The 27,865-nt window shown below is 44.6% G+C and overlaps 4 protein-coding genes across 17 annotated transcripts in view; 2 read left to right on the top strand and 2 right to left on the bottom strand.

Annotated features, from left to right (window-relative positions):
* On the top strand, positions 1-4,496 carry C4H6orf47 (chromosome 4 C6orf47 homolog). The gene is made up of 3 exons (XM_074311469.1): positions 1-200; positions 1,406-1,445; positions 1,840-4,496. The coding sequence occupies exon 3, from the start codon at positions 2,725-2,727 to the stop codon at positions 3,583-3,585; it is 861 nt and encodes a 286-aa protein (XP_074167570.1). The 5' UTR covers positions 1-200; positions 1,406-1,445; positions 1,840-2,724; the 3' UTR covers positions 3,586-4,496.
* APOM (apolipoprotein M) lies at positions 4,328-10,154 on the bottom strand. Its single transcript, XM_074264725.1, has 6 exons — positions 10,149-10,154; positions 9,797-9,951; positions 5,236-5,309; positions 5,042-5,140; positions 4,714-4,810; positions 4,328-4,420 (listed from the first exon to the last, which is right to left on the bottom strand). The coding sequence occupies exons 1-6, from the start codon at positions 10,152-10,154 to the stop codon at positions 4,411-4,413; spliced, it is 441 nt and encodes a 146-aa protein (XP_074120826.1). The 3' UTR covers positions 4,328-4,410.
* Positions 9,820-23,572, top strand: BAG6 (BAG cochaperone 6). 10 transcript variants are annotated; one of them, XM_074311459.1, is made up of 26 exons: positions 9,820-9,955; positions 10,605-10,722; positions 12,368-12,485; positions 12,592-12,791; positions 13,048-13,101; positions 13,748-13,822; positions 14,382-14,590; positions 15,045-15,174; positions 16,462-16,659; positions 16,963-17,215; positions 17,669-17,746; positions 17,829-17,936; positions 18,063-18,175; positions 18,298-18,382; positions 19,121-19,401; positions 19,834-20,125; positions 20,605-20,774; positions 21,031-21,084; positions 21,306-21,408; positions 21,489-21,613; positions 21,733-21,879; positions 22,032-22,088; positions 22,190-22,333; positions 22,407-22,514; positions 22,852-22,998; positions 23,377-23,572. In XM_074311459.1, the coding sequence occupies exons 2-26, from the start codon at positions 10,615-10,617 to the stop codon at positions 23,470-23,472; spliced, it is 3,453 nt and encodes a 1,150-aa protein (XP_074167560.1). In that variant the 5' UTR covers positions 9,820-9,955; positions 10,605-10,614; the 3' UTR covers positions 23,473-23,572. The 10 variants fall into 10 exon arrangements, with proteins under 10 accessions (XP_074167560.1, XP_074167566.1, XP_074167564.1 ...); XM_074311460.1 differs by having other exon boundaries at positions 9,949-10,224; XM_074311461.1 differs by having other exon boundaries at positions 9,954-10,210.
* The window catches only part of PRRC2A (proline rich coiled-coil 2A), a 16,406-nt gene continuing 11,206 nt past the window's right edge, over positions 22,666-27,865 (bottom strand). The window contains exons 18-32 of one of the 5 annotated variants that reach the window (XM_074311455.1): positions 27,518-27,648; positions 27,219-27,348; positions 27,044-27,129; positions 26,621-26,854; positions 26,370-26,498; positions 26,172-26,246; positions 25,902-26,063; positions 25,511-25,593; positions 25,191-25,401; positions 25,013-25,111; positions 24,691-24,903; positions 24,515-24,603; positions 24,338-24,434; positions 23,655-23,825; positions 23,089-23,224 (exon numbers count right to left, since the gene is read on the bottom strand). In XM_074311455.1, coding sequence (XP_074167556.1) covers positions 23,697-23,825; positions 24,338-24,434; positions 24,515-24,603; positions 24,691-24,903; positions 25,013-25,111; positions 25,191-25,401; positions 25,511-25,593; positions 25,902-26,063; positions 26,172-26,246; positions 26,370-26,498; positions 26,621-26,854; positions 27,044-27,129; positions 27,219-27,348; positions 27,518-27,648 — 1,868 coding nt within the window. In that variant the 3' untranslated portion in view covers positions 23,089-23,224; positions 23,655-23,696. Of the gene's footprint in view, positions 23,269-23,654; positions 23,826-23,845; positions 24,210-24,337; positions 24,435-24,514; positions 24,604-24,690; positions 24,904-25,012; positions 25,112-25,190; positions 25,402-25,510; positions 25,594-25,901; positions 26,064-26,171; positions 26,247-26,369; positions 26,499-26,620; positions 26,855-27,043; positions 27,130-27,218; positions 27,349-27,517; positions 27,649-27,865 lie in introns of those variants that run through there. The other 4 variants (XM_074311456.1, XM_074311458.1, XM_074311453.1 and 1 more) reach the window with 4 other exon arrangements.

Consider the following 27,865-nt stretch of genomic DNA (forward strand, 5'->3'; position numbering starts at 1 on the left):
ACAATGTTTCTAGCCAGTAGATGAGAGAGGACCAACAACTAAACAACACTGAGAAAAGACAGCTTTTGGGGGTGGGGTTAAGTACAGCTATGGATTCCACAAAGGCACTGACCTTCAGAGTCCTTGTAGAGATCTATACCTTGGAGGGACTTCATGAGGATTCCATGAAGAGAGAAAAGGATTTCTAATAATCTGGAGCTGTGAGTTGAACCTTTTTATCATGTGTTCATTACTTGTATAATTTGCTATTGACTTTCGTGGAAGAATTGAGTATCAGCTTTTTGGGGAGAATTCATTTTCCACAAATTTTTATACCAACTTTCCTTACAATAGCAATTTAGTAAATGCCCTTTTAAAAGCTAATTAAATCTGGCAATAATTGAGAAGCACAAGAGCCTTATATGCAACAATATTAGAAAACCCCTTTAAGGGTAACAGGTATATCCCTGAGACCCTAAAGGGAGAAATAAAACATTAGTGTGAGAATTTGGAGAGTGAGTTCATAGAGAGTGCTAGACTTTAATAAAAAAAAAAAAAAAAAAGAACTAAGAAATTTTTGGTTTCATATCTCTGTTCTACTTTTTAAATGGAAATGAGGTTTTCATTAAGTTTAGATATTAAAAATGAACAAAAAGTTTCTGTATACCAGAAATATTCATAGAAGTCCTTTTGTGGTAGTGAAGAACTGGAAATAAAGCAAAGACTCATTGATCAGCTATTGCTAGACAAATTGAAGTGCATGGTGCATGAATGTAATGAAATATTATAAGAAATAATGAATATGCAGGATTCAGAGAAAGGAAGACTCCTATGAATTGTAAAATTTTCTTCCTAGTAAGATAAGAATTCTAACGGAGATCAGGATTTTAGTGCCTGGGAGGATAGTAATAAACTGGATTTGGAATGGGGAAGGTTTGGGATTGACAGAAACAGTGAGAGGGGAGATAAGAGCATCAGAATTGGCAGGACTGAAGGTTGAACAGGATGGAATGAGTTAGAAATGATTTGAGGGCCCATAGAATGTTTATGGGACCCTGCAAATTGTGACAGGAGATGGAGATGGAAAAAGATTATGAAGGCCTCTGGGGGAAAAGGAAGTAAGGATCATGCTTAAGTTCCTCTTGAAGGGTTTATTTTTTTTTTCCCAAGTGCAAAATCGGAAGCATTTAAAAAAAAAAAAACCCAACACTTTTCTTTTTTGGTCATCGACCTCTTTGACAATACTCAAAATAATATTTTTAAGTGCAGAAAATAAAATACATAATACGAGGGGCAAAGTAGTTATCAATATATTGAAAAAAAAATACAAGGACTCTCCAGGGACCCATGAACCTTTGTTCCAAATGAACCTATCCCAGGTTGGCTGGATTCATTTTGACCCTCTCTTTTTGGTTCCTTATCACAGCTGAGTGGTTGTTAGGACAAAGCCTCAGAGAACACGTCAGGTAATGGCTGGGGCGGACGCGGGGTAAGTAGGGGGTGGTGGTAGGAGAGTGGAGGGTTGGAGGGTGGATGAGAGGGAAGGCTACAGTAGTAGGAGATTAGGGTGGGAAGTTTAGAGTTGGAGAGGGACGGGAAGCAGAATAGAGAACTGCATGCACTGGTGCAAAGAAATAGACACCCGAACCCAGAGATACTGCAGGATGATAGTAGAGAGGAAGATGCAGGTGAGCCAGATTGGTTAGTGCAGAAAGGATAGGTTAGGAAACGGGGAGACTTAGAATGGCGTAGAAAGAGAATGCACATTGGGGCCCGCGGTGATGTCTGTCTTGTATGCTCTGGCCACGCCCCTCCTTTGAGGATACGCCCCTCACTCTCCCCTCACCCTCCCGGTCACAGCTGCTTCCGGAATCTGCTGTTAGGCTCCGGCCTCCGGTAGTTGTCTCCTGTCCGGGGACCCCAAGAGCACTCTGCGCTCGAGGTCTGGACGCCTGAGAAGCTCCCTTGCCCCCCTTTCCGGAAGGAGTTTCGTTTACTGTCAGTGGACCTTCGGACACACAACAGATCATCTCCTGACCTTGGCTGAAGTCCCGACTCCACTGCCGAACCAAGGATTGGCCTGGACAGATTCTGGGGTTTTAAGACCTCCCAAATCCAAAGCTTGCAGGGGAAGCTTGAATCCAGAGAAGAGTTTTTCAGGAGGGTGGATCACACCACTCTTCCTATTTTTAGACCTCCCCTCCAGCAGAGAAAGACATTACAGGGGATACAGCTCTCCTAGATACAGAGGAACCTGTGGATCTTGGAACACTTTGAGGGGCCTCATCTCCTGGGAGCACCATCGCCCATTTTCCAGTGCATATTGGGCAGTGGCATTGGTGAGTTGAAAACTGGGGTGCCACTTTATAGGGTCCAGAATGCTAAACACAGCAGGAAGACTTTTGTGAGAGTGCGAGGTTTTGCTTTACTCAAGGCATTTTTGGAATCTTTGCGGGTTGGTAATGAATTTGGAGGTCTATAGCTTCCCCAGTATCAACCCTGGAATCTCCCGTGACATTCTTGGGAGTAGGAAATACCCCCTCAGACTCTAAGAAGGAACTAAACTCAATCGAAAATTGGGGAGTCTTTGCACAACTACCAGAGCCACCAAACAGGAACCCTTCCCTGGAGCTGGAACGAAACCTGGCATCTGGGAAGCCTCTTCCAACCTCCCACCTAAGGGCTAGAGGAACATTTGGAGATCCCAGAAGTCTGGGGGCGTTCTCCTTACCCATTACCCAAACTATGTTTCTTCGACGTCTGGGTGGTTGGCTGCCCAGTTCCCTGGGCCACCGAAAAGTACCCCTGCCTGAGCCTGATCCTGTGAGAAATGATAGCTCTCCTGAGAAGTCAGGGAGTGACTGGGATAGTGCTCCTGACACTGTGGGAGACCCAGGCCAACCTAAGGCTAGGGATGCCAGGAGACAAATGAATAGAGGGAATTCCCCTGAATGGAGCAAGGGCTGTCCCAACTATGGAGATCCTGAGAGACTGGGGGACAGAAGAAACTCCCCCAACCTGAGCATTGATGTGCCCCATTGTGAGCAGTCCAGGTCACTGGAAGCTAAGAGAATGATTTCTGTAAATTCTGAAGACTCAAAGGGAGAAGTAGCTCTTAAAAACTCCTCTAATTCTGAGGCTCCTATAGAGAAAATAAGGCATGGCCATGGGCTGCTGAGCTGGCTTCAGGGGGAAACAAATAGAGGGTTGGGGGCCCACCCACAGTACTTGGGGGGTTCTGAGGAATGGCTTCAGATCTCCACCAATCTGACCCTGCACTTGCTGGAACTGCTGGCTTCAGCCTTGCTGGGGCTATGTTCCAAGCCTTTGCGCCTGGTTCTAGATGCCTTAGGTCTTCGGGGGCCTTTGGGGCTTTGGCTGCATGGACTTCTCTCTTTCCTTGTTACTCTCCATGGACTTCATATGGCCCTTACTCTGCTCACTGCACACCCCTTCCACTTTGCCTGCCTCTTTGGCCTTCTTCAGGCCCTGGTACTGGTTGTCAGTCTCCGAGAGGGCACCCAGGTGCCTGAGGAGGAAAAGAAATACAAATGGGAGGGGGGGGAAGGAAGAGATAGGGAGAAGGAAGAAGAGATTAAAGGATAGGAGGGACTGTGACCATGATATGGGGTGCTGCCTTAGGGTTGAGGAACACTGGGACTTCAGGTAAAAGTCTCCAAGGTGGTACCATAGAGATCCTCTCCACCCTGCAACATAGGGGTGTTATCCTCTAATTCACCAGCTATTGTCACTTTTTTCTTTAGTGTTATTTTTTTATATCCCAATGGGAAAAAAAAAGTATCACACCTCCTCCTCACCCCATTTGTAATGGAGTAAGGACAACAATAACAGGACAGTGCTCTGGGTCCAAGAAGAGGGCGGGCAAAACGGAGGTGGGGGGTGGGAGGTGGGAAGAGTGGGGATCTATTGGATACTAGGATTTTAGCCATAAATGCATAAAGGGAAGGGGTGTCAGCAAAAAAAACCTGATGGATCAGAGAAGCATAGATTGAAGAGAGAAGATGTGCTTGAAACTAGAGATCCAATTAAAATTAAAGGAGAAGCATGATGCTCCAGGAAACTTGGCAGAAAAGCCTTAAGATGCCACAACAAAGATCTCTGGAAACACCCTCAGCCACCTTGGATTTTTCATTGTTGCACTGCTCTGATGATCTAAATATACCACTACTGAAAGGGAAGTTAACAATGCTTCTGGTGTCCTTCCTATCTACAATGAAGCCAAATTTGGGTTTCTGGAGACAGTGAATTATCTTCAGGGAAGAAAGGGCTGGGGGCTGAAAGGAGGGTAGGGGAGAGAGAAACTGATGCCTGTAAACTTAGCCCCAGGAAAAGATCAGAAAATCATCTTTATTGTTCTTGAAGGGAGTAAGAGGTCATCAGCTCCATTGAGGGCATAGGTCACTGGACAACTCACAGGCCGCTGGAGGGAAAAGAAAGAGCAGAGTGGAACAGAAGATGAGGACATAATGAAATAAAGATGGAGAAAAGTGAGAAAATTTGAAGGTATATGGCTCCCTCAATAATAAAAATTCTGAGGCCTTCTATGTCCACTGAGATATCTGGAATCTGTTCTAGGAGGCTGAAATCTACCTTGACTTATGCCCTCTTCTCCCCCCTTCTCCAATGGCCACAGAATTCTCTTGACCAAGATCCTCTCTCTAAATCTCAACTCATTCCTTTTGAAGAATCCACCCCTCTTTATTGATATCTCACCTAACTCCCTGGGGGGTCTGCAGGAAAGCTTTTGAGTCCAAGCAAAAGGTCAAGAACCGAAACTCACACCACGAATTCTTTTGAGGGTTGTGGGGATCTGTAGAGGGAGGGAAGGAAAGAATGATACTAATCCTCTCAACATACATACATACATACTCCCACCCCAGTTCCCAGATCCCAGACCTCTGGGAATGACATCACAGACCTCTAGAGCACCACTCCCCTCTGGTGATGTCACCATGCTTTTTCCAGGTTTCTGTATGGGAGAGTAAAGCTTCCATCACCTTTTAGAATTCCCGCCTCTTACTTTGCATAGATGGACACTCACTGTAGAGGAGGAAGCACTGGTAACTTTGTCCTGTCTCTCTCAGCATGATTCCATCTGGGCAAAAGCTGGAGAAAAGTTCAGTCTTCATATCAAGGCAGCCTGTTGTGGAGTAGTGGGGGTAAAGATTGAAGTGGTAGTGGATAGGGGAGGTTATTAGAGGACATAAAGGAAGACCTGGAGAATGGGTAACCAACCTTCGGTCTTGAGATCTGTGCTCCCATCAGTCAGATGGTAAGTCCATTCTGGGGGTACACAGTGCCCATTTTTCCTGACAAGTTTGGAATAGGATAAAGGAATGTGACCCTCCCCTTCACACAAAATAGATACACCCTTTCACCAGTCATCTCCTCTCATTTAATCTAATCCATACAGCAAGGAATCCAATTTTTTTGTATCTGTTAATCAGGATTCTACCCAGGGATGAATTAGAGACTAGAATCAGCTAACCAAGAGAAGTCAGGATACCAAGTGGCTGACTAATTAGGACCCTTGATGGAGTTTCACTTATCTAGTGGAGAAAGGTAACTACATTTGGCAGCTGAGAATGGCCCAATTAGAAACCTAACCTTAACAGAGTCTTTGACTTCAGGAATTTCTGGCTTGAAATAATAAATGGAGAGAAAGGTATCTAATGGGATGCCCTTCCCCACAACTTACATTCTGATGGTGGCCTGTAGGGGAATGTGGCTAGCAGCCATGTTGAAGAGAATGTTGTCCACTGGGACAAAAATCATCAGCTCCTCCTGGGTAGGAGCTGCACCAGCAATGAAGTATCATTGACCCAGATAAGATAGGGTCCAGAGAATTGGATGAGCAAGACAGGGGAAAGAAGGAATGGAATAGAACACAAACCCTCCCTTTGCTGCTGGTTTCAAGTTTTGGTGTGATCCTTTCTCCAACCTGATTCTCCAGTAGTTTTGGAACTAGGGATTATCAAATTATCAAAATTAAGCAAATTTCATTTGCCCTTGTTCACTCTTATCCCTCTTAATAAGGCTTTTTCATTTGTCAAATCCTTTGGGGGTAACTCTAATGGTCTCAGTACTCTTTTTTTACCTTCTCTCCTGATCACTAGCTCCCAAATTTTGTACTTAGATGGCCCTCAGGTTCCCCACCTTCCCTTAAAATCTACAGACTACCAAAACCCTGCTTAATTAACTTCTATTGTCTCTCCTCTACCCTCCTCCATTTCCTCATACCTCTTTTCCATTTACTTTCAGAGGATTTAATTTATCAGGCTCAGAACACTAGTAAATGGACTCATAGAGAATCCCACAGAGATAAAGGAAAGCTGCCCAAATTTGGTGAAACATCCTTAGAGACTGCAGTGTAAGTGCAAGGGTGGTAGCAACCTGTAACCACTCTTCTTCCATTGCAGCCTCTGGCCCCCTTTCTTCAACCCTTGACCTCCTGGGCCTAATCAGTAACTCTAGTCTTGTTTTCCAAACCAAATATGGGTTCTTGACAATGTTCTAGGTTTTCCTCCCTCTCCTCACTTTATATACCACCAGCATAGCTGGGAGCTTAGACCTGGAGGGAGGGAAGAAAGGAAGGGTGCAACCTTCTAAGTGGAGGACTATGCCACTCCTGCACTCCCCAATTCACTATCAGTATTGTATACCATGTACATAGCAACATAGAAGCTCTGAACTCAAATGGCTTTATCTAATTAAGGATGCAAATACTCCAGCAAAACCACTACATTACAAAGTAATTATTAAGTACCTAAGTAACTCATGTACCAATACTGTGCTGGTTAACTAAAAAGTTGGCCTAGTTCAAACCCTGCATTTTTTTTTTCCCTTTTTCTGAGGCTGGGATTAAGTGACTTGCCCAGGGTCACACAGCCAGGAAGTGTCAAGTGTCTGAGACCAGATTTGAACTTGGGTCCTCCTGAATTCAAGGCTGGTGCTCTATCCACTGCGCCACCTAGCTGCCCCCAAAACCCTGCATTCTTAACAAATAAATAAACTGAGGTCCTGAAAGAGGGGGACTGATTAATCCAAGGTCACAGTGCTACAAAGCAGCAGAGTTTGGAGTTAATCCAAATCTTCTGATTTCAAGTCTAGGACTCTTTCCATTAAAACAAATTATCTTCTTTTTATTTTCATTGAACTGGCAATCCCAGTGTACAAAACATATAATTATATAGTACAAAGATCAAAGTGTATTATAAGGGCAGCTAGATGGCACAATGGATAGAGCACTAGCCCTGGAGTTGGAAGAACCTGAGTTCAAATTCAGCCTCAGACACTTAATACTTAGCTGTGTGACCTTGGGCAAGTCACTTAATCCCAAGTGCCTAAATAAACAAAACAACACCCCCCCCCCAAAAAAAAGTGTGTGTGTTTTTTTTAATAATAGTTTTTATTTACCAGATATATGCATGGGTAATTTTACAACATTGACAATTGCCAAACCCCTTGTTCCAAAAAAAGTGTTGTTTTAAAGATGCAAACACTTCAGTGCAAAACAGGATTAGAGAAAAGTTCAGTTGGGGGAAGAGAAGAAGCAAACAGAGAAGGCTTACCATTACTCAAAGTTGGCCTTGGAGGATGAATAGGACCAAGAGTTAAGGTGTGGGAAGCAAATAATTCAATTTTGCAGAAACTTAAACGTTCAAAAAAGAAATGCACAGTGTTAAATGTGTTAAATAACAGTGGGAAGCAAGGATTCAAGAGAGATTTTAGGATAACAAATCATAGGCAAACTTAGAAAATCTCAGAATTGTAACATATAACCCACTATACTACTTCCTGCCTGCTTCAATCCACTGGGGTCATATACTTATTTTTTAAAAAAGAATCCACTCTACATCATACCCTACTACTGATCATCTGGTGTTTGATGGAATTAATTCCAATGAGGGGGAAATCCACCACCTAAAAAGGCAGCAGGAAAAAATCTGGCATATTTATTCATTATTCCAAGTTCTGTCAGCTGGGGCCAAAAAGAAATGGTATTATTGTAAAAGATGACAGCTCTTCTGATACTTGAAGACACCTCTCTCCTTTAAGCCTTATATTTTTCAGCTAACAAATTTATCCCTTCAACCATTTATGTGCGTATATATATGTATATGTATGTGTATCTGTATATATATTAGAACAGTTACATATGTATATTAAGCACAGTGAATAGTGTGCTGGGCCTGGAGTCAGGAGGACACGAGTTCAAATTTGGCTTCAGACATTCACCAGCTGTGTGACCCTAGGCAAGTCACTTACTAAGCAAGTCTGTTTCCTCATCTGTAAAATAAGCTGGAAAAGGACACAGTAAACCACTCCACCATTCTCTTTGTCAAGAAAACACTAAATGGGTTCACAAAGAGTTGGACAGGATTGAACAACAAAGGTATATGTGTGTGTATGTGTATATAAAATCCTTTCGAGTCCTTCACTATGCTGGTTGGCTGACTTCCTGTCCTGTCTAAAATGTGGTACCTCAAAGAAAACCTAAAACAGATGTGATCTGACCAAACTATTTTCCATATTGTGGACAGCAACCCTCTTTTAATACAGGGCTTGAGTTGAGATCTAACTGACTGGATTAAAGTGCAATTAATGAAATCGCAAGGAGTAAATAAATCAAAGGGTGTCATCTACACATTGAGAAAGCTATGTAAAAGCAGAGGGGGATTGTTAAAGCGTTTTAGTTCTCTGTCATCTAGGTCTTCAAAGTAGCCTTAATGGCCACTTAGTTGGGGATTTCTTAGGGAGAAAGAAGCTTTTGCTTCATTCAAATATGAGTCACAATATGGTGCCTCAGAAGATCCTTACCATTCTGAAATGAAAACTCCAGGGGGACCTCCAAGGTCATCCCAACCACCTAACAATACCCTTCTAACTCGTCACCTTCCTCTGCAGGATAATCTATGACTTCCCCTCTCAGATCTTTCTGCCTGCCAGTTACTATCGACACAAGCTTCCCCTCCCCCACAAGCTTTTAACCAAAAGCAACAAAATGGCAGCAATCTCTGCCTTCAAAAAATAGGGTGGTCTCTTTTCCTCATCCCCATCCCCATTCCCTCAATTTAAGGAGGTCAGTCTTTTAATAGCGATATCAACGAGTGGTTTAACTACCCTCAAGACAGTGGAGAAGGAAAAAAAAAAAGGTAAACGTGTCTACACATTCATTCCTCTCCAGAAAAACTAAACTAAGCATTGCCCAAAAGAAATATGGCCGCGGCTCAAGCCTCCGCCCCTCCTCAAAATCTACAAGGGAGGTAGTCCCAACATGTATCGCCCGTAACCGCCTAGTTAGAAAGTTACCCTAGAAGGGAAGGGAGTGGGATTACTTTAGGTATTTAAAATATTAACGTCCGACCGAGCTGCCAAGGACGAATTTCCTCACGTGTTAAAACAACCCGCCAGCCAAAGGCAACACGTGATCAATTCACTAGTTAACAGGCCTTTTAAGAAGTAGGCAGAAAGCCCCAGAGGGAAAATTACTTTCTGGAATTTGCTGTAGTCATCCGCAAAGAGACTTCCCCCACCCTCACCCTAACCCTCCTCCTCCTCCTTCTGCTCGAGCTGTGGCGCAGGCGCACACAAGGCCGGTAAACCCAATCGGTGGGGTAGATCCTCAATCATGTACGCAGGCGCAGTGTGGTTTGCGCAAGCGCAGTAAGGTCCCCTGGGAGGCGGCGACGGTGGCTCCTCTGGGTGCTCGGCTTTCTCCCACCTAGGCCGGGCCCTGATTCGTTTCCTCTTAGGGACTCCCCGATACCCGGGGCCGCCCCTTCCCTCTTCGTACCCAACAGAAGGAAATCTTAGGAACCGAGGGAACCGGAAGTGCCGTCTCGCGATCCCCCAGTTTCTATCGGGGAATAGGAAGTGTTCGTAGGCGGAAGCTTGGGGGCAGGACCGGAAGTGGCGTTGCCTCCGGGAGGCCGGGGGCGGAGCCACGGGGCAGGTGTGTGTGTGTGTGTGTGTGTGTGTGTGTGTGTGTGTGTATGTATGTATATGTGTGTATGTGTGTATATGTATGTACACCACCTAGTGTGTATATCTGTATATAAATGTGCATATGTGTTTATGTGTAGTTCTCGTTGTGCTACCGTGAGGACGGGGTGACATCCAACTACATTGGGGCCTCCCTTTCCTACCGTCATTGTCCCGATTCCCAGATCTATCGCGACAGAAGCAAGCTCGAGGGTGCCCTATCGCGGTGGGCGTGGCATGGTGCGCGTGTATGGCGCATGCCTCCCTAGTCCCTTCTAACCTTCACCGAAGAGGCTTATCCCCACCTTCTTTAGGCCTTTGCCCGTCCCCCATCCCCTTTCTTTCGTGTCAGCCAGGTGGTGATTCCTGCCCAGACGAATGTTGCCTTGATGTCATTATAAGTGTTCTTTCAAATTCTCTCCCCATGTCTGAATTCTTGCTTCTGCCTTTTCTTTCTCTCTCACCCTGGGTTGGAGGGAGGGATGTGCGTGTGCTTGGAGGTGTGGGGGAAGGGGACTGGATTCTTTGGGGAACTATGGCAGAGTTTGAATCAATTTGGCATGTAGGAATTTTATTATACTCTGTGATAATGACTTTGTTTTCCTTTCTCCTCTCTCCAGCGTGTTGGTCATGGAACCCAGTGACAGTAGCAGCAGTGCTATGGAGGAACCAGCCAGTTTGGAGGTTCTGGTGAAGACTTTGGACTCCCAGACTCGGACCTTCACTGTGGGGGCTGAGGTGAGAGCTGAGAGTTCCCAGGGCTTGGAAGATTCTGAAAAAAGTTTTCCCTTCAATTACCTTTTCATCCTGGGGCAAGGACTTCCAAATTTCTTGCTCTTCTATTTAGCTATGTTGTCAGTGGATTTTAGAATTGCAGAGTACCTTAGCCATCATCTAGTTCTCTTAATTTTGTAGATAAAGAAATATTTAACATTCTGATGACTGTTTGGGTTATAGAAAGGCCTGTTTCCTAAAGCACAGTCTCTTTGCCTCTATTGTGTACACACTTATATTTTTAGGAGAATCTAGAGGCAAAAAAAAATTTTATTTCCTGTCCTTGAAACTCCAGCATTAATGAGAAAAGATATGGAAGCTGTGGAGTTTGAGGGTGGGGTAAGACACACAGACAGAAACAACAAATAGAGAAAGCATGAGGGTTAGTAGGGATGTTTCTTCTCCTAGCATTGCTGGCTTACCAGAATTTGGCTCTCTAAAGCAAGGTCAACAAAACTACAAAGCATAGAGTCCCAACAAGCTGGAAAGTTGATGTACTAAATATTTGTCATTTGAGAAGTATCCTACTCAAAAGAGGTTGATCTGCACAGGATTGGCCTACAGATACATGTTTTTTGTTACAGTTGTGTTTTAAAATTGTTAATTTTTAGAATAGTTGTGCATCTGTATCAGTAGAGAAAGTACCACATGGATAAAATCTAGAAGTACAATTGTTTGGGGATATTCCCAGCTTTTGAAATCTCATGGAGAAAAGCCATGTTTCACTTCATCACATCACATTCAAATCATTCTCTAGTATCTGGAACAGAGCAAAATACTGGGTTGGGATGCATCATTGATCTGGTGCAGTATTGCAGAAATAAATACTTAAGATAGGAAAGATGTGGGTTTGATTCTTTACTCTGACACAGGTAAATATGATCTTGGATAAAATTACACATCTTTAAACCTAAATTTTCTTATGGGCAAGAAGAGCTGATAAATTTATAATATCTAACTGTTGCTTTTGCAAAACCATAAAATGCTTTATAAATATTTATTATTATTGTTAACTTTATGTGAATATAGCAATGTAAGAAAGAATATATTTGCATGTATATGTGTATGTACACACATTTATGTACTTAATATATGTTTGTGTATCTATAATTAGGTAGATAGATATAAAAAAAACCACCACATTTCTTTGGGTGAATCTAGTCCTGATCTAGTCTGATAAACTGAACACAGTCTGGGACCACGTGCCTGATTACAGTTTCTTTTTCCTCACAAAATGTTCCCTCATTTCTCATATTTATACCTGTAGTAAGAACCTCCCTATCTGTAACTCCAGACATAGAACCTTTCCTGAGCCTGCCATCTAGTTTCCATATAAAACCATTGCTGTGATTTCACATGTGAAATTGATATATTACTTGCCTTCTTGGTGAGTGTGGGAGGGAAAGAATTTAGAATTCAAAATTTTAAAAGAATTTCAAAAATAAATTGCATTTTTTTTAAAATTGCTGTTTTCTCTCAAATATTAACATATAACTTTACAGGCAGTGGATACAAATGTAATAAAATACGCAGTGATTTTTGTAATTGTTACATGATTTATGTTCTTAGATATTCTCTGACCTTTCTTAATTCTTTTTTATCTCTGCAGATGACAGTGAAGGAATTTAAGGAGCATATTGCTGCCTCTGTCAGCATCCCTTCTGAGAAACAGCGACTTATATATCAGGGGCGAGTTCTACAAGATGAGAAGAAGCTACAGGAATACAGTGAGGGGCTAGATGGAGTTTTAGTAGAAGGATTATTTCTGGATAAGGGGGGAGGATTGAGGTACTTAATTGTCTTTCCTCACTCATATTGTCTTCTTTACTACAGATGTTGGGGGAAAGGTGATCCATCTAGTGGAGCGGGCTCCTCCACAGACCCAGCCTCCATCTTCTGGAGTTGCCACGGGGGCCGGGTCTCCCTCCTCCACCCATGGTGGGGGACCCCCATCTGGTCCTCGAGGTCCTGGTGTATCTGTCCATGACAGGAATGCTAACAGTTATGTCATGGTTGGGACCTTCAATCTCCCTGTAAGCTGGCCAGCCAAATTGTGTCTTTGGTTGGGGGAGGGAAGGAATGGTTGATGGAAGTGGCTGGGTGGGAAAAATTGGAAGGTTAGATACTTAGGTCTTTGGGTTGGAAGGTGGGGATTTGGAGGGCATGATAAACCTGTCTCTTGGGTAGTGAGGCTGGAGGGAGAGAGTTGGGGAGTTCTTCTAGAGCTCAGTTGTCACAGCATCCTCTCTTCCCCCTCCTACCCCTTCCCTCCCTCCCCCCTTCCCCCAGAGCGACGGCTCTGCTGTGGATGTTCATATAAACATGGAACAGGCGCCAATCCAGGTATCCAGGGGCTGGGAACATCAGGGTAGGGTATTTGGGAGGGAGTGAACTTGAGATGGGGATTTGTACACAATGTACATGTAGTGTAATTATCTCCTTAGTGCAGAGCAGTGCAGTACATTGTTATGTTGTATCAGAATGTCACATTGTAGGAAGGAAATTGATAAGCTGAAGAGCATCCAGCCAGGATGTTGAAAGGGCTCAACATCATGTCATATGAGGATTGGTTGAAGGAATTGGGAATGTCTAGCCTAGAGAAGACAAAAACATAGGATTTGGTGAACTTGAATACTTGAATAGTTGCCATTATGTGGAAGAGGGATGAGACTTTTTCTGCTAAGCTGCAGCTAAGAATGAGAAGATAAAAACTAACCAATAATTAGATTATATTTCAAATGTGAAATGGGCTCTCTCAGAAGGCAGTGAGTTCCCCCTCATTGCAGGTCTTTGAGGAAAGGCTGGATGACCAGTTGCTGGGTATGTTGTAGAATGGATTCTTTTTCAGGTATGGATTGAATTATCCGGCCTCTGAAGTTCCTTCCAACTACAGATTCTGTGAGAATGCAGAGGCCTGGTTTGAGTAGGATTATGGAGCTAATGTCTTCACTCATGTTTTGACCTATTCTCTTTGCTTTTTTATTTCCAGAGTGAGCCTCGTGTTCGTTTGGTTATGGCCCAGCATATGCTGAGAGATATACAGGCTGTGTTATCCCGCTTGGAGGTATATGGGGAAAGGCTGACACAGATTTATTCTTGTGCAACTCCTCCTCAGGATTTGACCATCTTAAGTTTCTTTGTCTCCGTCTTGTTTTACTTTGGTTTTCTCCTTTCTTGTGAGGGTTGGGGTGGGAAGACAGGGATTTGGAGACACTGTCTTGTTCATATTCTACCTGGTTCAGAATTCACATTCTACCTGAGTCCAGAAAGCAATTTCCTAGCTCCTTTCACACAAAAAACCTTTACTGTTTGTAAAACCTTTTCCTTTCCAAGTAGAAAAATGTTTCACATTCTTTATTAAGGTCCCTCATTTCAATCCTTTAAACAGTACTTACTGAAAGATTTTTTTATTCGGTCTCATTTTAGTTGTTCCTATGACAGCAACAGTCAGTTAATTATCTTGTTCTCTGTTCTCATTGGAGTTGGGAAATAGTTTTCTTCTTCCTTCCTTCCAGCTGCTGATATGTTCGGAGAACTTAAATATTGAATTCCAGTCTTTAGTATTTTAACTTGTATAACTTATTTTGACTCAATCTTGCCTCAGTAATCTTCTTCAATTTTAGGGCCGAGCCAATGGAGGGCAGCATCAGCAGCAACACCCACCACCACCACCTGTTTCAGAGTCATCATCCTTAAATTCAGAGGCTCCTGAACCATCAGAGGGTGAACCTCCTTTACGAGAGCCCATGGAAGCAGGAGACCCGGAGGAAAGCACCCAGCCCCGGAGCCCTGAGTCCTCTCCTCCTGGTCCAGCTCCAGCTCCCGCTCCCAAGTGAGTGATTTTGAATGGCAGGGGAAGTATAGTTAGAGGATAGGAGGGAGGTGAGTTTTGAAAGCAAGGTATTGTTGGGGAGGGGAGATTGGCTAGGGACTGGACTTTGCCTATTGAATAAAGGAAGTAGATGAAGATTCTGTTTGTGTAGGGTAAGTAAATAAAGAGATGTGTAGGTATAAACCTAAAAAGTAAGATTATGATAAGCTTAGTGAAAGTGCTGGTTTCTTGGGATAGGAGAATTCTGAAGTTACTTTATTCTCATAAATTCTAATTTCCCCCCAGTTTTTGGCTAGGAAGTAAACTTATATTTCTGGTTCTTCTAATAGAAAAACTAAGGAGCAATAACATGCTCCAGGGTTTAGGAATGGGTAAGTGAGAGAAAGAGCATTCACAGCGGGGCTTAGGAAACCTGTAAAAACCTTAATGAATGCCCTGCTATCATTTCTCATAGCCATCCATCCCCTTTGGAGTATGTTGAAGTGCTTCAGGAGCTACAACGAGTAGAGGGCCGACTCCAGCCCTTTCTACAGCGTTACCATGAAATCCTGGGATCTGCTGCCACCACAGATTATAATAATAATGTGAGTTAGTTTTTTTTTTTTTTTTAAATGTCCCTTTCATATTGTTTGGTTTAAAGGCAGAACTGATATTGAAATTTACCAGCCCACCCAAGATGGCCATCATATTGTCCATATAAATTTTTTCCTTCATTCCCCCATGGTCACACATATCTTTTCTATATGACTTTAAAATAAGCCTGATAATCATTCTTAGCATATGTGCAGTACTTGGAACATTATTTTCCTGCTTTTTTCTTCATCCTTGTTTTTTTTTTTTTTTTTTAAACTCAGTAGCTGATACAGATATGCTTTACTTTAAGCAAAATTACAGGAAATTTGAATATGAGAACATGGATTTGAAAAATAATTTACTGGCCAATGATTTCAAAAGAAATCACAAATACTCCTTCCAATATCTAGCTTCAATTTAACTAATTAAATTTTCAGAAATTTAGTTTATATATAATTGTGTTTGATTTTTTTTAATAAACCTCTAAATACATTTTCGCTTTTCCCCTTCCTCTTATATGGAATTCATCTTTTAACTCTTTATTAGAAATTAAATATCAATGCTAAGAACCATATTTGCTTATTAGCTGGCTACATTTTAATTAATTTCAATATTTAGTATAACATTTTTTCAGTGTTTTCCTTGAAATCACCATTAGGATTCTTAAGTTTTCTCATTCTTAAGACACTTTTGTAAATATGATCGTAATCAGTTCATATTCCATTTTTCTGGTTTTTTTTTTTTTTTTTTTAATAATGTAATATGGGGCAGCTAAGTGGCACAGTGGATAGAGCACCAGCCTTGACTTCAGGAGGACCTGAGTTCAAATGTGGTCTCAGACACTTAACACTTCCTAGCTGTGTGACCCTGGGCAAGTCACTTAACCCCAGCCTCAGAAAAAGAAATAATGTAATATGATAATATTAACTAAATAATGCAAAAAAGTTTACATTATTTTCTAAAGATTTTTCTAAACTTCTTTGTATTTAATATTTATTGTAATTGTTCTATAATATTAATATTTAATTGTTCCCCTATTATAAGATTTTTAGGTCACCTCAGTGTTTACCATTTATTTATATATAATGCTGCTATGAAAATCTATAAATAGACAACTTAAAAAAAAGAAGAATGTCTTGACATGTTTCTAGCAATGCAATTATAGGGCCAAATGGTATGATTAGCTCTTCTCTACAGAAAATATCATTTCAAGGAGATGTGTGATAATCCCAATCTGTTCTCCCTTTAAATTTTCTTTTCTTTTCTCTCTTTTTCTGGTTCTGGGGGAATGGTTTTAGACTGAAGGACGTGAAGAAGATCAGCGAGTGATCAATTTGGTTGGAGAGAGTTTACGACTGCTGGGTAACACCTTTGTGGCATTGTCTGATTTGCGCTGCAACTTGGCTTGTGCCCCTCCTAGACACCTGCATGTAGTCCGTCCAATGTCTCATTACACAGCTCCCATGGTGCTGCAACAGGCTGCTATCCCCATTCAGGTTGGTACAGTAGAGTCTGGGGTGAGGAGCAGATAATAATAATCACACCAAAGAGTAATCTGTGGGGGGAATTGTGGTATAGGAGTGAGTAGTATTTGATTATTGGAGAGTTGGTGCTGACTGAATCAGAGGAGAATAGTGAGACTGAGAAAAAGCTGTGAAAAAGAATAAGGAATGAAAACTGGAATGGAGGGAGGGATGTAAGAACTGAACAGCTGGTAAAAAATAAGAGAAGATGGATGAGGAGTTTTATGTTTATGGCTCTAATTTTTCTTGTTTTTCTCTATGTTCTTTCTCAATTAGATCAATGTGGGGACAACTGTGACCATGACTGGAAATGGGACCAGACCACCACCAACCCCTAGCTCAGAGGCATCACCCTCTGTGCCTGGGCAGACTTCCCCTCCAGCAGCTTCTCCTACTACAGGGGAGTCCACAACTGAGGGGGCTCCTCCCACGGGCCCAGCCCAACCCCCTGGGCCTGGCCATCCTAGAGTTATCAGGATTTCCCACCAGAGTGTGGAACCCGTCGTCATGATGCACATGAACATTCAGGGTGCGCTGGGAAAGTCCATGGTTTGGGAAGAAAACACGTTAGAGTCAGGATAATTTGGAGGAGGGGGGGGGAATGAGTTGAGTTCAACAGTGAAAGAGACAAGCTGTAGGAATTAGGAGCTAGAAATCATTGATTCTGTACCTAGCTGCACCATGAACTTTTCTGCCATGATATTTTTCCTGTCTTGATAAACATGTGACATGTTATTATTTGGGAGACTGAACATCTAAGGTCTTTTCAGTCTAAAGATTAGTAATAAAGGGATTTCATAACCAAATTTTTCTGTGAATTAGGTGAGGGGGGGATTGAGGGTATCAATATAGGAGAGATGTTGTAAAGTTTGAGTGGAGCTAGAGCCTAAGAAATGGACAGAAAGATGTTTGGAGGAGAGATAGTAAGTTTCTTAACTTGTCTGTGTGTTTGATTTTATGTTTCCATTTCTTTTTCTTCCAGATTCTAGTTCACAGACAGGTAGTGTTCCCAGTGCCCCAACTGGTCCTTCAGGTCCTCCTAGTCATGGCCAGTCCCTGGGTAAGAGTGAGGGAATTTCTGGGAGGGAAATGGAAGGAATGGGATGGGATTATAGTATTCAATTTGTCCCTTTCCTTTCTAGGTTCTACTCATATTCAATTGCCCTCCCTGCCTCCTGAGTTCATGCAAGCTGTTGCTCACCAAATCACTCAGCAGGCCATGGCAGCAGCTGCTGCCTCTGCAGCTACAGGTAACTAGTCCTTCTGGAGAAAAGATGGTAATGAATAGTCAGTTATCATGTTTGGGTCATTAGGAAGGTGGGAATTGGGAGGAATGGGACCTCAGCTTTTTTGGTTTCTCTTATATGTACTCCCAGGACAGCAAGTTCCAGGCTTTCCATCAGCTCCTACAAGGGTAGTGATTGCTCGGCCTACCCCTCCCCAGGCTCGGCCCCCCCATCCTGGTGGGCCACCTACTCCTGGAGTTGTGGTGAGATAGAAGGGAAGTGGGTGGAAAATTACAAGGGAATTTTGAAGGGTTATGGGAATAAGAGGAATCTTGGACATAGGTGCTATGGAGGGCAGAACTCAATCCCCCTCCCCTTCTTTTAGGGTCCAGGCTTGGGACCAAATGCATCTCTGGCTCAGATGGTGAGCGGATTGGTAGGACAACTTCTCATGCAGCCTGTGCTTGTGGGTAAGATCTTTTCCACTTTGCTTCTTGATCCTTCCAAAAAGAGAAAAAAATTCTTATCCCATCTCTCCTTCCAAACTTTTCTAATCTCTTGTTTCTTTTTAAACTGCCCTGCTTTTCTTTTTCTCAATCGAACTTCAAAATGTGAAGGAAGGTCTAGGGGACAAGAAGCTATAATTTTGTTTGTTTTCTTCTAAACATCTATAAATTAAAAAAAAAAGAGGCAATATCTTTGTGTGTGTGTGTGTGTGTCCCTGTTTATTTCTTTCAATGGCAAAAGATAATTTAATGAAGATCACATTTTTATGCATCTGGATGAATTATGATTTATGTTCTTTAAAAGGCATTTCTGTGGCTTCAGAATTAATACAAAAGTTTTGTTTTGTTTTGTTTTGCTGGGAGGATTTAGCCAGTCCTTTTTATTTACATCAATTCTTCATTTATTCAAAGTGAAGACTAGAATATTGAATCCTAGTATAATATTAGTATCATACCATTGTACCTTTCATCTCTAATCTCAGTCCTGTCCTTAACCTTCTGACACCTTCATATTCCCACTGGATTTTTCCATTTCTCTTTATGACTTTTCAGGTTATTTTTCTCTCATTTATCATCTTTCTATCACTCTACAACTTCCCTTCCCTCCACCTTCTTTGAGCCCCTTTCTGATAGATAGGTGGTGCCTTGTTGTCTTCTTTGTGCTAATTATTTCTCTCCAATTCTTCCCTTCTACCTTGATAGCTCAGGGGGCCTCAGGTCTGGCCCCACCTCCTGCCCCAGCTACAGCCTCTGCAAGTGCTGGTACCACCAACACAGCCACCACTGCTGGGCCAGCCCCAGGAGGACCTACTCAGGCTCCACCACCACCTCCTCCCACTGAGCTTCAGTTCTCTCAGCTTCTGGGGAATCTGTTGGGGCCTGGAGGGTCAGGAGTTGGAGGAGCTAGTGTAGGCTCTCCAACCATCACTGTGGCCATGCCGGGTGTTCCTGCTTTCCTCCAGGGAATGACAGATTTTCTTCAGGTGAGTGGTAAAGCTGCTCAACCATCTCTTGATAGGCCTGTTTCATAATCTCTATCTCTATCTTTGGAATGTGAGCACTGTGATCTCTCCCATGGTTCATTGAGGGGATAGAAGATATTCAATTCTTAATTCTTTTTGTTAGTTCACCAGTTAACCAACAAATACTTGTTGAATATTTACTATAATCCTGGTGTTTTGTGGGGATGGAGAGAATACAATAAATATTTGGAATTCTTAGCTTTAGGGCCTTAATAAAACCCACTCCACAGTTGGGTATTTAACTTAATTTGATCCCTTCCTTTGTACCATTTGGTACAATCTCTTCAGTGTGTTGTATCATCTTCATCCCTCTCTAAGAGTGGGGTCACGATACATTATTTAGCTTGTTTATTATTTTTACTCCTTGGCACTGATTCCTTTGCTTTTTTACAGGCAACACAGACTGCTCCCCCCCCTCCTCCTCCCCCTCCCCCACCTCCTGCTCCAGAACAGGCACCTCCACCACCTGGGTCCCCTCCAGCAGGGCTGGGGGCACGTGGCCAAGGTGGGGTGGGACCTGAGAGCCTGCCTCCTGAGTTCTTCACCTCAGTGGTACAGGGTGTGCTGAGTTCCCTGCTAGGTTCTCTTGGAGCAAGGGCAGGTAGCAGTGAGAGCATTGCAGCCTTTATCCAGCGCCTTAGTGGCTCCAGCAACATTTTTGAACCTGGGGCAGATGGAGCCCTTGGTGAGTGGGGTGAGGGAGCAAGGGGAAACCTTTGGGGTGAAGAAAATTTTTTTTGAAGTTAAATGACTTGCCCAGGATCATACAGCTACGAAGTGTTATTAAGTGTCTGAGACCAGATTTGAACTCGGGTCTTACTGACTTCAGGACTGGTACTCTGTCCATTGCACCAACTAGTTGCCACAAGAAGAAATTTTAAGAATGGGATTGGATCTCCTTAATAGGGAGTTGAGTGTCATCTTCAGGGTGGAAGCCTTTGATGGGAAGGGGTTACTTACTGGTCTGCCTCAGGCTAAGAAAGATGATTCCCAGAATGAGCCAAAGAACTAAGGAAGTGTGAAGGGGGTGGGTAAGGGGTTAAGAGATACTTGGGCTAGAAAGTCTGAATACGTAAAGTGTTCAAGCTGGTTCTTTTTCTAGGTTGATACAACTTTATTGCATATGATAACTTTCTTCAACTTCTCTCTTCTCTCTGTTTGCAGGGTTCTTTGGGGCATTGTTATCCCTCCTGTGCCAGAATTTCTCCATGGTAGACGTGGTAATGCTCCTTCATGGTCACTTCCAGCCACTTCAACGACTCCAGCCTCAGCTTCGGGGCTTCTTTCATCAGCACTACCTGGGAGGCCGTGAGCCTACACCCCACAATATCCGGGTGAGGGGAGCTTCTTTTTTCAAAACTCAGTTTTTAACTGCAGGAACCTATTGCAAATCATGTAACCTTTGTTCTTATTTGTAAGATGAGTGGGTTGAACTTGATGAATTAATTCTAAGTCCCCTTTCAGCTTTAAATCTGATCAATTTGCTATAATGTCTACTAGCTGAGGCCTCTAGATTACTGACTGAGCATGCCAGGAAGGGGAGGATTCTCCAGAAGCTAGTTGCTGACCTTATCTTGGTCTCTCCCACAGATGGCAACCCATACACTGATCACAGGATTGGAAGAGTATGTTCGAGAGAGTTTTGTGAGTGGTGAAATATAGGAACTCCCACACCCAGCCACTACTTCTCTTTCTGGCTTTGGAGGAGGCAAACCTCACACACACACAAATTTTATCTTCCTTCACATTTCCAAAGTACAATCCCTTGGGAATCTTGTGTGGGGTGTATTCCCTTCTAGATCCAGAAATAGTTCATTCCACTGTAGTCACTGTTACCTTGTCTTAATTTTGTCTTTGTTTTTCAGGCCTCTGTGCAAGTACAACCAGGTGTGGACATCACCAGGACAAATCTAGAGTTTCTCCAGGAGCAATTCAATGGCATTGCTTCCCATGTCCTGCACTGCACAGGTTAGGGCTAGGAATTTGTGGAAGTCAGGGATTTGGGATTAAGTGTTACGAGAGAACAACTCCTCTCCTTTCCTTTACAGATGGTGGCTTTGGGGCCCGATTGCTGGAATTGTGTAACCAGGGACTGTTTGAGTGTCTGGCTCTGAACCTACATTGTCTGGGGGGACAGCAGAGTGCACTCACTGATGTCATCAATGGCAGAATTGTAAGACATGATGACTTATTTGGTCTATTTTTCTCTAGGACTCCCATTATATATACATGGAAGTCCACCTTCCTCTTCTGTTATTAAAGAGAGAAACAATTTTCATTTATTTTTACCAGCGCCGGATGTCTGGAGGAGTAAACCCATCCTTAGTAAGCTGGCTGACAACCATGATGGGACTTAGGCTTCAAGTTGTGCTGGAGCACATGCCTGTAGGGCCTGATGCTATCCTGAGATATGTTCGAAGAACTGGTGATCCCTCCCAGGTGAGGATGGTGGGATCTTATGCTTGTGTCCCTATGTACTGTGGTGGCATAAAGTGGGAGAATGGTAATAGGCTTAGTTATATTGGGGGATGGGAACCTATAAAGAGAGCCTATAAAGAGACCTTTCTCTATCCTTCTACTAAATTTCACAGCCAGGTCTTGAGGAACCAATGGAATTCCAAGTTGCTGAAAGAACTCCTGAGCCCCAGGTATTGGGGAAGAGTTCTCTTGGAAACTGGGTACCTACCTGGGGATAGGAAGTTGGAGAGGGGTTATATGATATCCTCTCTTCTTTTCTTTTATCTCTCAGCGAGAGAATGCCTCCCCAGCCCCTGGCACCACTGCAGAGGAGGCCATGTCCCGGGGACCACCTCCTGCTCCTGAGGGTACCTCTCAGGAGGAACAAGATGGAGCTACTGCTGAGACAGAGCCCTGGGCTGCTGCTGTTCCTCCAGTAAGTTGTGTGGCTTTGGAGGATGTGGGGGTGCTAAATGTTGTGAAGAGCTAATTTCCTCACTCTTCCCCAGGAATGGGTTCCAATTATCCAGCAGGATATCCAGAGCCAGAGAAAGGTGAAACCACAGCCTCCCCTGAGTGATGCCTACCTCAGCGGCATGCCTGCAAAGAGACGCAAGGTTTGGCTCCTTTCCTGTTGGGGAGATGCCCTCTTAGTCCTGTGGGGTGAAGCAGCCAATTCTTCTGCTTGCCCATTTCCTTCCATTCCCGACCCACCTCCTCCACCTGCCCCAGTTTTTGTGAATGTAAATGTGAGCTTAAGTCAGTAAGTATAATTCAATGACAAACATTTATTGAGCACCTACTTGGGGCCAGGCAATCTGCCATGGCATCCTCCCTTTCCAAATGTATTCACATGACATTTTCTTTTTCTCTGATAGTTTGGAAATTTATGAGTTAAGTTTGTTGTGGGATGGAGAGCTGGTCTGATGCTGAAAGCCATTCTTCTCCCCTTAGACGATGCAGGGCGAGGGCCCTCAGCTGCTTCTTTCAGAGGCTGTGAGCAGGGCAGCCAAGGCAGCTGGAGCTCGACCTCTAACAAGCTCGGAGAGCCTGAGTCATGACCTGGAGGCACCAGAGGTTCAGGAGAGCTACAGGCAGCAGGTGCACCCTCTCAAAACAGAATAGCAATTCTTTAGCGAAGTTTCATAAGGGACCTTCATAAGGGAGCTGAAATGGAATAGTCTAGGGCAGGTGGGTTCATTTTGTAAAGAGGGTGGATTCAAGTGGAAGAGGACCATTAGATCAGCAAAGGGGAGATTAGCTGGGATGGACTGGATCACCGTCATTATTTTTGATGCCTCTGGTGAGCGATATTGCCATATACAATCTGCATGGGGAAGATGGATAAGATTTGTCTTCTGAGTCACCATCCTAGTGGAACACACATTTAAGGGAGGGGGGGGGAGGGGGAAAGAGTGTTGGCTCATGTTAAGTTGGGCCTTTACTCAGTTCTTAAACCCATTTGTTCTTTTTCCCCAGCTCCGTTCTGACATCCAAAAACGACTTCAGGATGACCCCAACTATAGCCCCCAGCGCTTCCCCAATGCCCATAGGGCTTTTGCTGATGACCCTTAGGTTCTTGCTTGATGGCCACCCCTCACCATCTTCTCCCAGGGACCTCTCTCTTCCCCTCCCCATTCACAGTATTTAAGAAATAAAGTCGGATTTTCCTGGCTTTGGTTGTTTTTATCCCTCCAAATCGCCACCTCCATTCAATCATTACTAGTCTGAGCTGTCACATTATTTTTTCATTTTACCTGATTTCCACCTGTTCCCCCCTCCCCCAATGGCCCAGTTAGTTAGTGAACTTGTTCCAAGGGGGTGGAAGTTGGGGTGAAGAAAGCAGGATGTATTTTGACTGTAGTGTTTTCCTTCTGATGGCCATTCAGGAGAATATCTGTCCTTCTTACATTCATTTTTCTAAAGAACTTGGACATGGACATAGATATATTTTTTAAATCCTTTTATTCTTTTTTAAACAAACGGCCCCAAGGATAGGGGCCCAGGGGAAGAGGGGGGAGAGGGAAGGAGGCCCCAGCCCCACAACCCCTCCCCACCCACCCCCTTCCCCCTTATATATTTATATCTATGTACAGGCCCCGGGGGGTGGGGTGGGGGGTGGGGTGAGGGGTGGGACAGCTCCCTCAGCGGGGTGGGGGCAACCCAGGATCCTTGTCCCCACGGGGCCCTGACTCCTCTGCCCGCCGGGGTGGACCCTCACGAGAGGGTGGCCCTGCCCGCTCCCAGGGCTTCGGCATCCAGCGCAGGGCATCCGGTGGGGAGGCCTGAGGGCAGGTACACATGGAGTCAAACTGGGAGGGTGAGAAACAGACTTGGGGATCATTGAGGGTATGCCAGTTTCCAAACTGTGGGCAAGAGTTAGGATCTGGGAAGTAAATTTCAGGCTAAGGGACATGAAATATAGCATTATTTTTCTCACCTGCTGATAGAGGTCAAAGCGCTGGGTGCGGAACACACCAACTCCACTATATCCAGTGGGTGGAGCCTTGAGGCGGGAGCTGAGACCAGAGAAGGGCCTATATAGAATATTATAAAATTATCATGGGCTAGTCTTAAATACTATGGGGTGACCTAACCCCTCCCCCCAGTCCCTCACCTTCCAGCTGGAGGGGTTCGAGCTCCAGGTCCCCCAAGGTTGCTCAGTTTTCGATAATCCTGAAACGGCTTTAGTTCCATTGGGTGCAGCTGGGGTGGAAGGAAAAACTCAGAATCTGCCTTCAAGTGTCTAGTTTTTACAATTTTACTTAGTCCCTTCAACTCCCAGCCTCTCACCTCTGCTCTCCCCAAGCTGGGAGGGAAAGGCCGGGCGGGTGAGGGTAGCACCCGGGCTGCCGGAGCAGGTGGGGGCCGGACAGCCAGACTAGGGGGCTGTAGGGCAGGGCCCACAGGCAGCAGGGAAAGTGGAGGTGGGGCTGGAGGTGGGGCAGGAGGCAAGGAGCTGAAGTTCACCACAGGTAGCTGGGACTCCACTACTGGTAGCAGCATCTACAGAAAAAATTTTAAACCAATCATCAATAGGGCAGTTTACTAGAGAATGATAAATGAAAGGAGGGTCATAAAACAACAAAGGGGAAAAATATGAGGGGGGAACTACCTGCTGGGTGGGAGCAGCTGGGGGCAGGAAGCCATTTTGGCTACCAGGCTGCAAAGGAGCAGAGTAGAAATCTGAAGGGGATGGCAGATCCTGGCGCACCTAGAGAGAAAGGGCTTCAAAGCTCAAGGTTCCCAAATCCCCAGCTCTAACTAGCTACACCAGTGTCCTTACTTCTCACCTGTAGCAAAGGGGGGTCAGGCAGAGGACTGGGACAGAAGGCCGGTGGGTAGAGGAAGGAAGGTGGGGGATAGAGGACACCCCCAGCTGGCAGCTTTCCCAGCTCTGCTGCCTGCAATGCTGAGAAATCCAGGAACTGGCCCTTGAGGGCTACACCAGAAAGCAGTGCTGAAGCAGGGGCTGGGCCAGGGGGTAAATAGAGGGGTTGTGACCTGAAAAGAAAGAACAAAGTGAAGAGGAGGAAAGGTGGAAGTCCAGTTACAAAGTAAAAGTTACTAGTCCCCCATTAACTCTCAAGATACCCAGACTCCTTATCTTTACCTGTAAGGGTGCAGTGAAGGAGTCCCTGGGCGGAAGCCACCATTGGTGGGGTGCAGCTGAGAGTCTACTGTTCCCCCTGGGACCTGAGGGAAATAAAATGAGGCTGGTATAACTCTGCATAGTCATTTTTCAATATTTTCACTCCCTAAAAGAGATCTCAATGCCTGGGAAAGGCAGTGTTCCTGTTCATTCAAAGAATATTTACTGTGAATCTACAATTGTGGTTGCCCTTATGAAGCTTATATAGTAGAGACATAACACAAATAACAAAGTACAATGTAAAACGGGCACTACATTAATGAAAAGTTTGCCAGGTCTCTTTGGTATAGTGATAATCTAGGGATTCTGGCAAGAAACTAGGATGGGAGTGAAGGAGGGAGGGGAAACATACCTGAGTGCCTGGAGGCCCTGGGCTGCTGTAGAAGACCTCAGGGTATAGGCGGGGACCGGAGGGATTGGGATCTGGGCCACAGTGGCTGGGGCCCAGGCTTTTAGATGTTGCCTCAGCTGAGGTGGGACCAGGGGGGAGCAATTCCCAGTCTCGGGGAGGAGGCTAAGAAAAGAAAAAAGCCCCCAAATCATGTGAGGGAACCAGGAACCTGTCCTCCTTTCCCAACTCTCCTCTTTTAAACACCTAACCACCTTTTCATCACCTACTTACCACCTCAGGTCCAGATTGTGGCAACTCCTTCTCTGGCTTTAAGCTATCTCCCACCACCAGGCGGATGTCAGAGTCCTGAAATGCCAGCAGAATAAATGAGGATAAAGCCATTAGGTCCCTGGACCTTCTTTCCCCCAGGCCTTTTCTGCATCCCTCAACCAAAGTTCCCAATAAATGTTTGTTCAGTTTCAGACAAACCTTGTCACTGGTTCCAAATTGGATAGGGGGACCAGGTCGGTGAGAGGGCAAGAGGGGACCAGGATCCGGTCCTCTATCTGCTCGCTGGGATCGTTCTGTGCCTATGGGGCCAGGGGGTAGGGGTGGCTCCTAGGGTAGAAAAGACACACAACAAAGAGCCAAAATCAGGTTAGCCCAGTGCTTTCTGGGCAAAGATGGAAGTGAGGGATTGTGTTACAGTTTGCACCTCCCTTCTTTTCTTGACCCGTTACCTTCTTGTCCCCATCTCGGGAGGCAAGAGGACGTCTCCTTGGAGGGTCGGAAGGTTCAGAGCCAGGTGGACCCTCACCAGGGGCAGTGCTCAGAGGTGAAGGGCCTCCAGGACGCTTGGGTACACCTTCTCCTGTCCCCTTTAGTCCCCCATCAGGGGAACTTCGCTGGCTGCAGGGGCCTGATGAAACTTGAGAGTCACCACTCAGATCCACCCCACTGTCAGACTGGCTCATCTGGCATGGGATGGAGAAATAGTAATCAGTCTCCAATTGAAACACAAAGTTACCCCAGAGATGAAAGATGAATATGAGCACACAGGAGATCTGAATATGTACTGACATTACACTGAATGTAAATAAGGCAGTAGAGTGGACTTCCCTCTATGGATATACCCCCAAGAGATGCCCAGAATTCTTGCTCACCTCTGTGCCAGCAACATCTTCAAAAGGGCTGAGGGGCTCCATCCAGGGCTCCACTGAGCCAGGTCGGTAACTCTTTCGGCTGGCGGCTAGAAGAAAAATTAGATTGGATAATAGCAATCTGAGAACCTGCTGTGGATCATCCCAAAATCTTATCTCGCATTATAATTCTACTTACTAGTGTGTAGACGATTCCAGATGTGGGGAGCCAGAGCCTCTGTACCTGCATCTCTGGGCTCTCCCCGTGGATTGGATCCCTCTGGCTTGGGACCTAGGAATCCAGGACTATGAGGAGTAGACAAAGACTCCTGCAGAAAAATCAAAGAATGAGGATCTTGAAGGGGAAAGGGAAGACATGGGGGGTGGGAAATAAAAGAGACACAAAGTAGGGACAAAAGGGAGGTAAATGGAATATAGAAGTCCAGAAATCTTTAGGACAAAGAAAATAAAAGAGTGTAACCCCCAGCCCCCTCTCACCTCCTGCAGCAGCTCTGGCTTTCGAGTTAGCCGATCACGACGTTTGGGGGGGAAGGGATTAACCCCAGCAGAGTCCCGGGAGGTCCCACTCACCCCTCTTACCAATGGCCCTGGTTCCACAAAGTGAGGCTCTAAGGAAAATGGGAAAAAGCTGATAGTATATGGATCCAGAGTCCTAATTTCTTCACCAAACCAACCTTCACTTTTTTGGGGGTGGGGGTGGGAAAGGATACTAGTACTTTGGGCCCTTAATAGACCTCCCACTTGTAATAATTTCCTTCTGGTGACAAAGGCAATGCCCTGCCCACCCCATCCCACCCCATCTCCAATCCATTTCTCCCAGCTCAC

The sequence above is a fragment of the Sminthopsis crassicaudata genome, chromosome 4 (genome assembly GCF_048593235.1).
Source record: "Sminthopsis crassicaudata isolate SCR6 chromosome 4, ASM4859323v1, whole genome shotgun sequence".
NCBI lineage: Eukaryota > Metazoa > Chordata > Mammalia > Dasyuromorphia > Dasyuridae > Sminthopsis > Sminthopsis crassicaudata.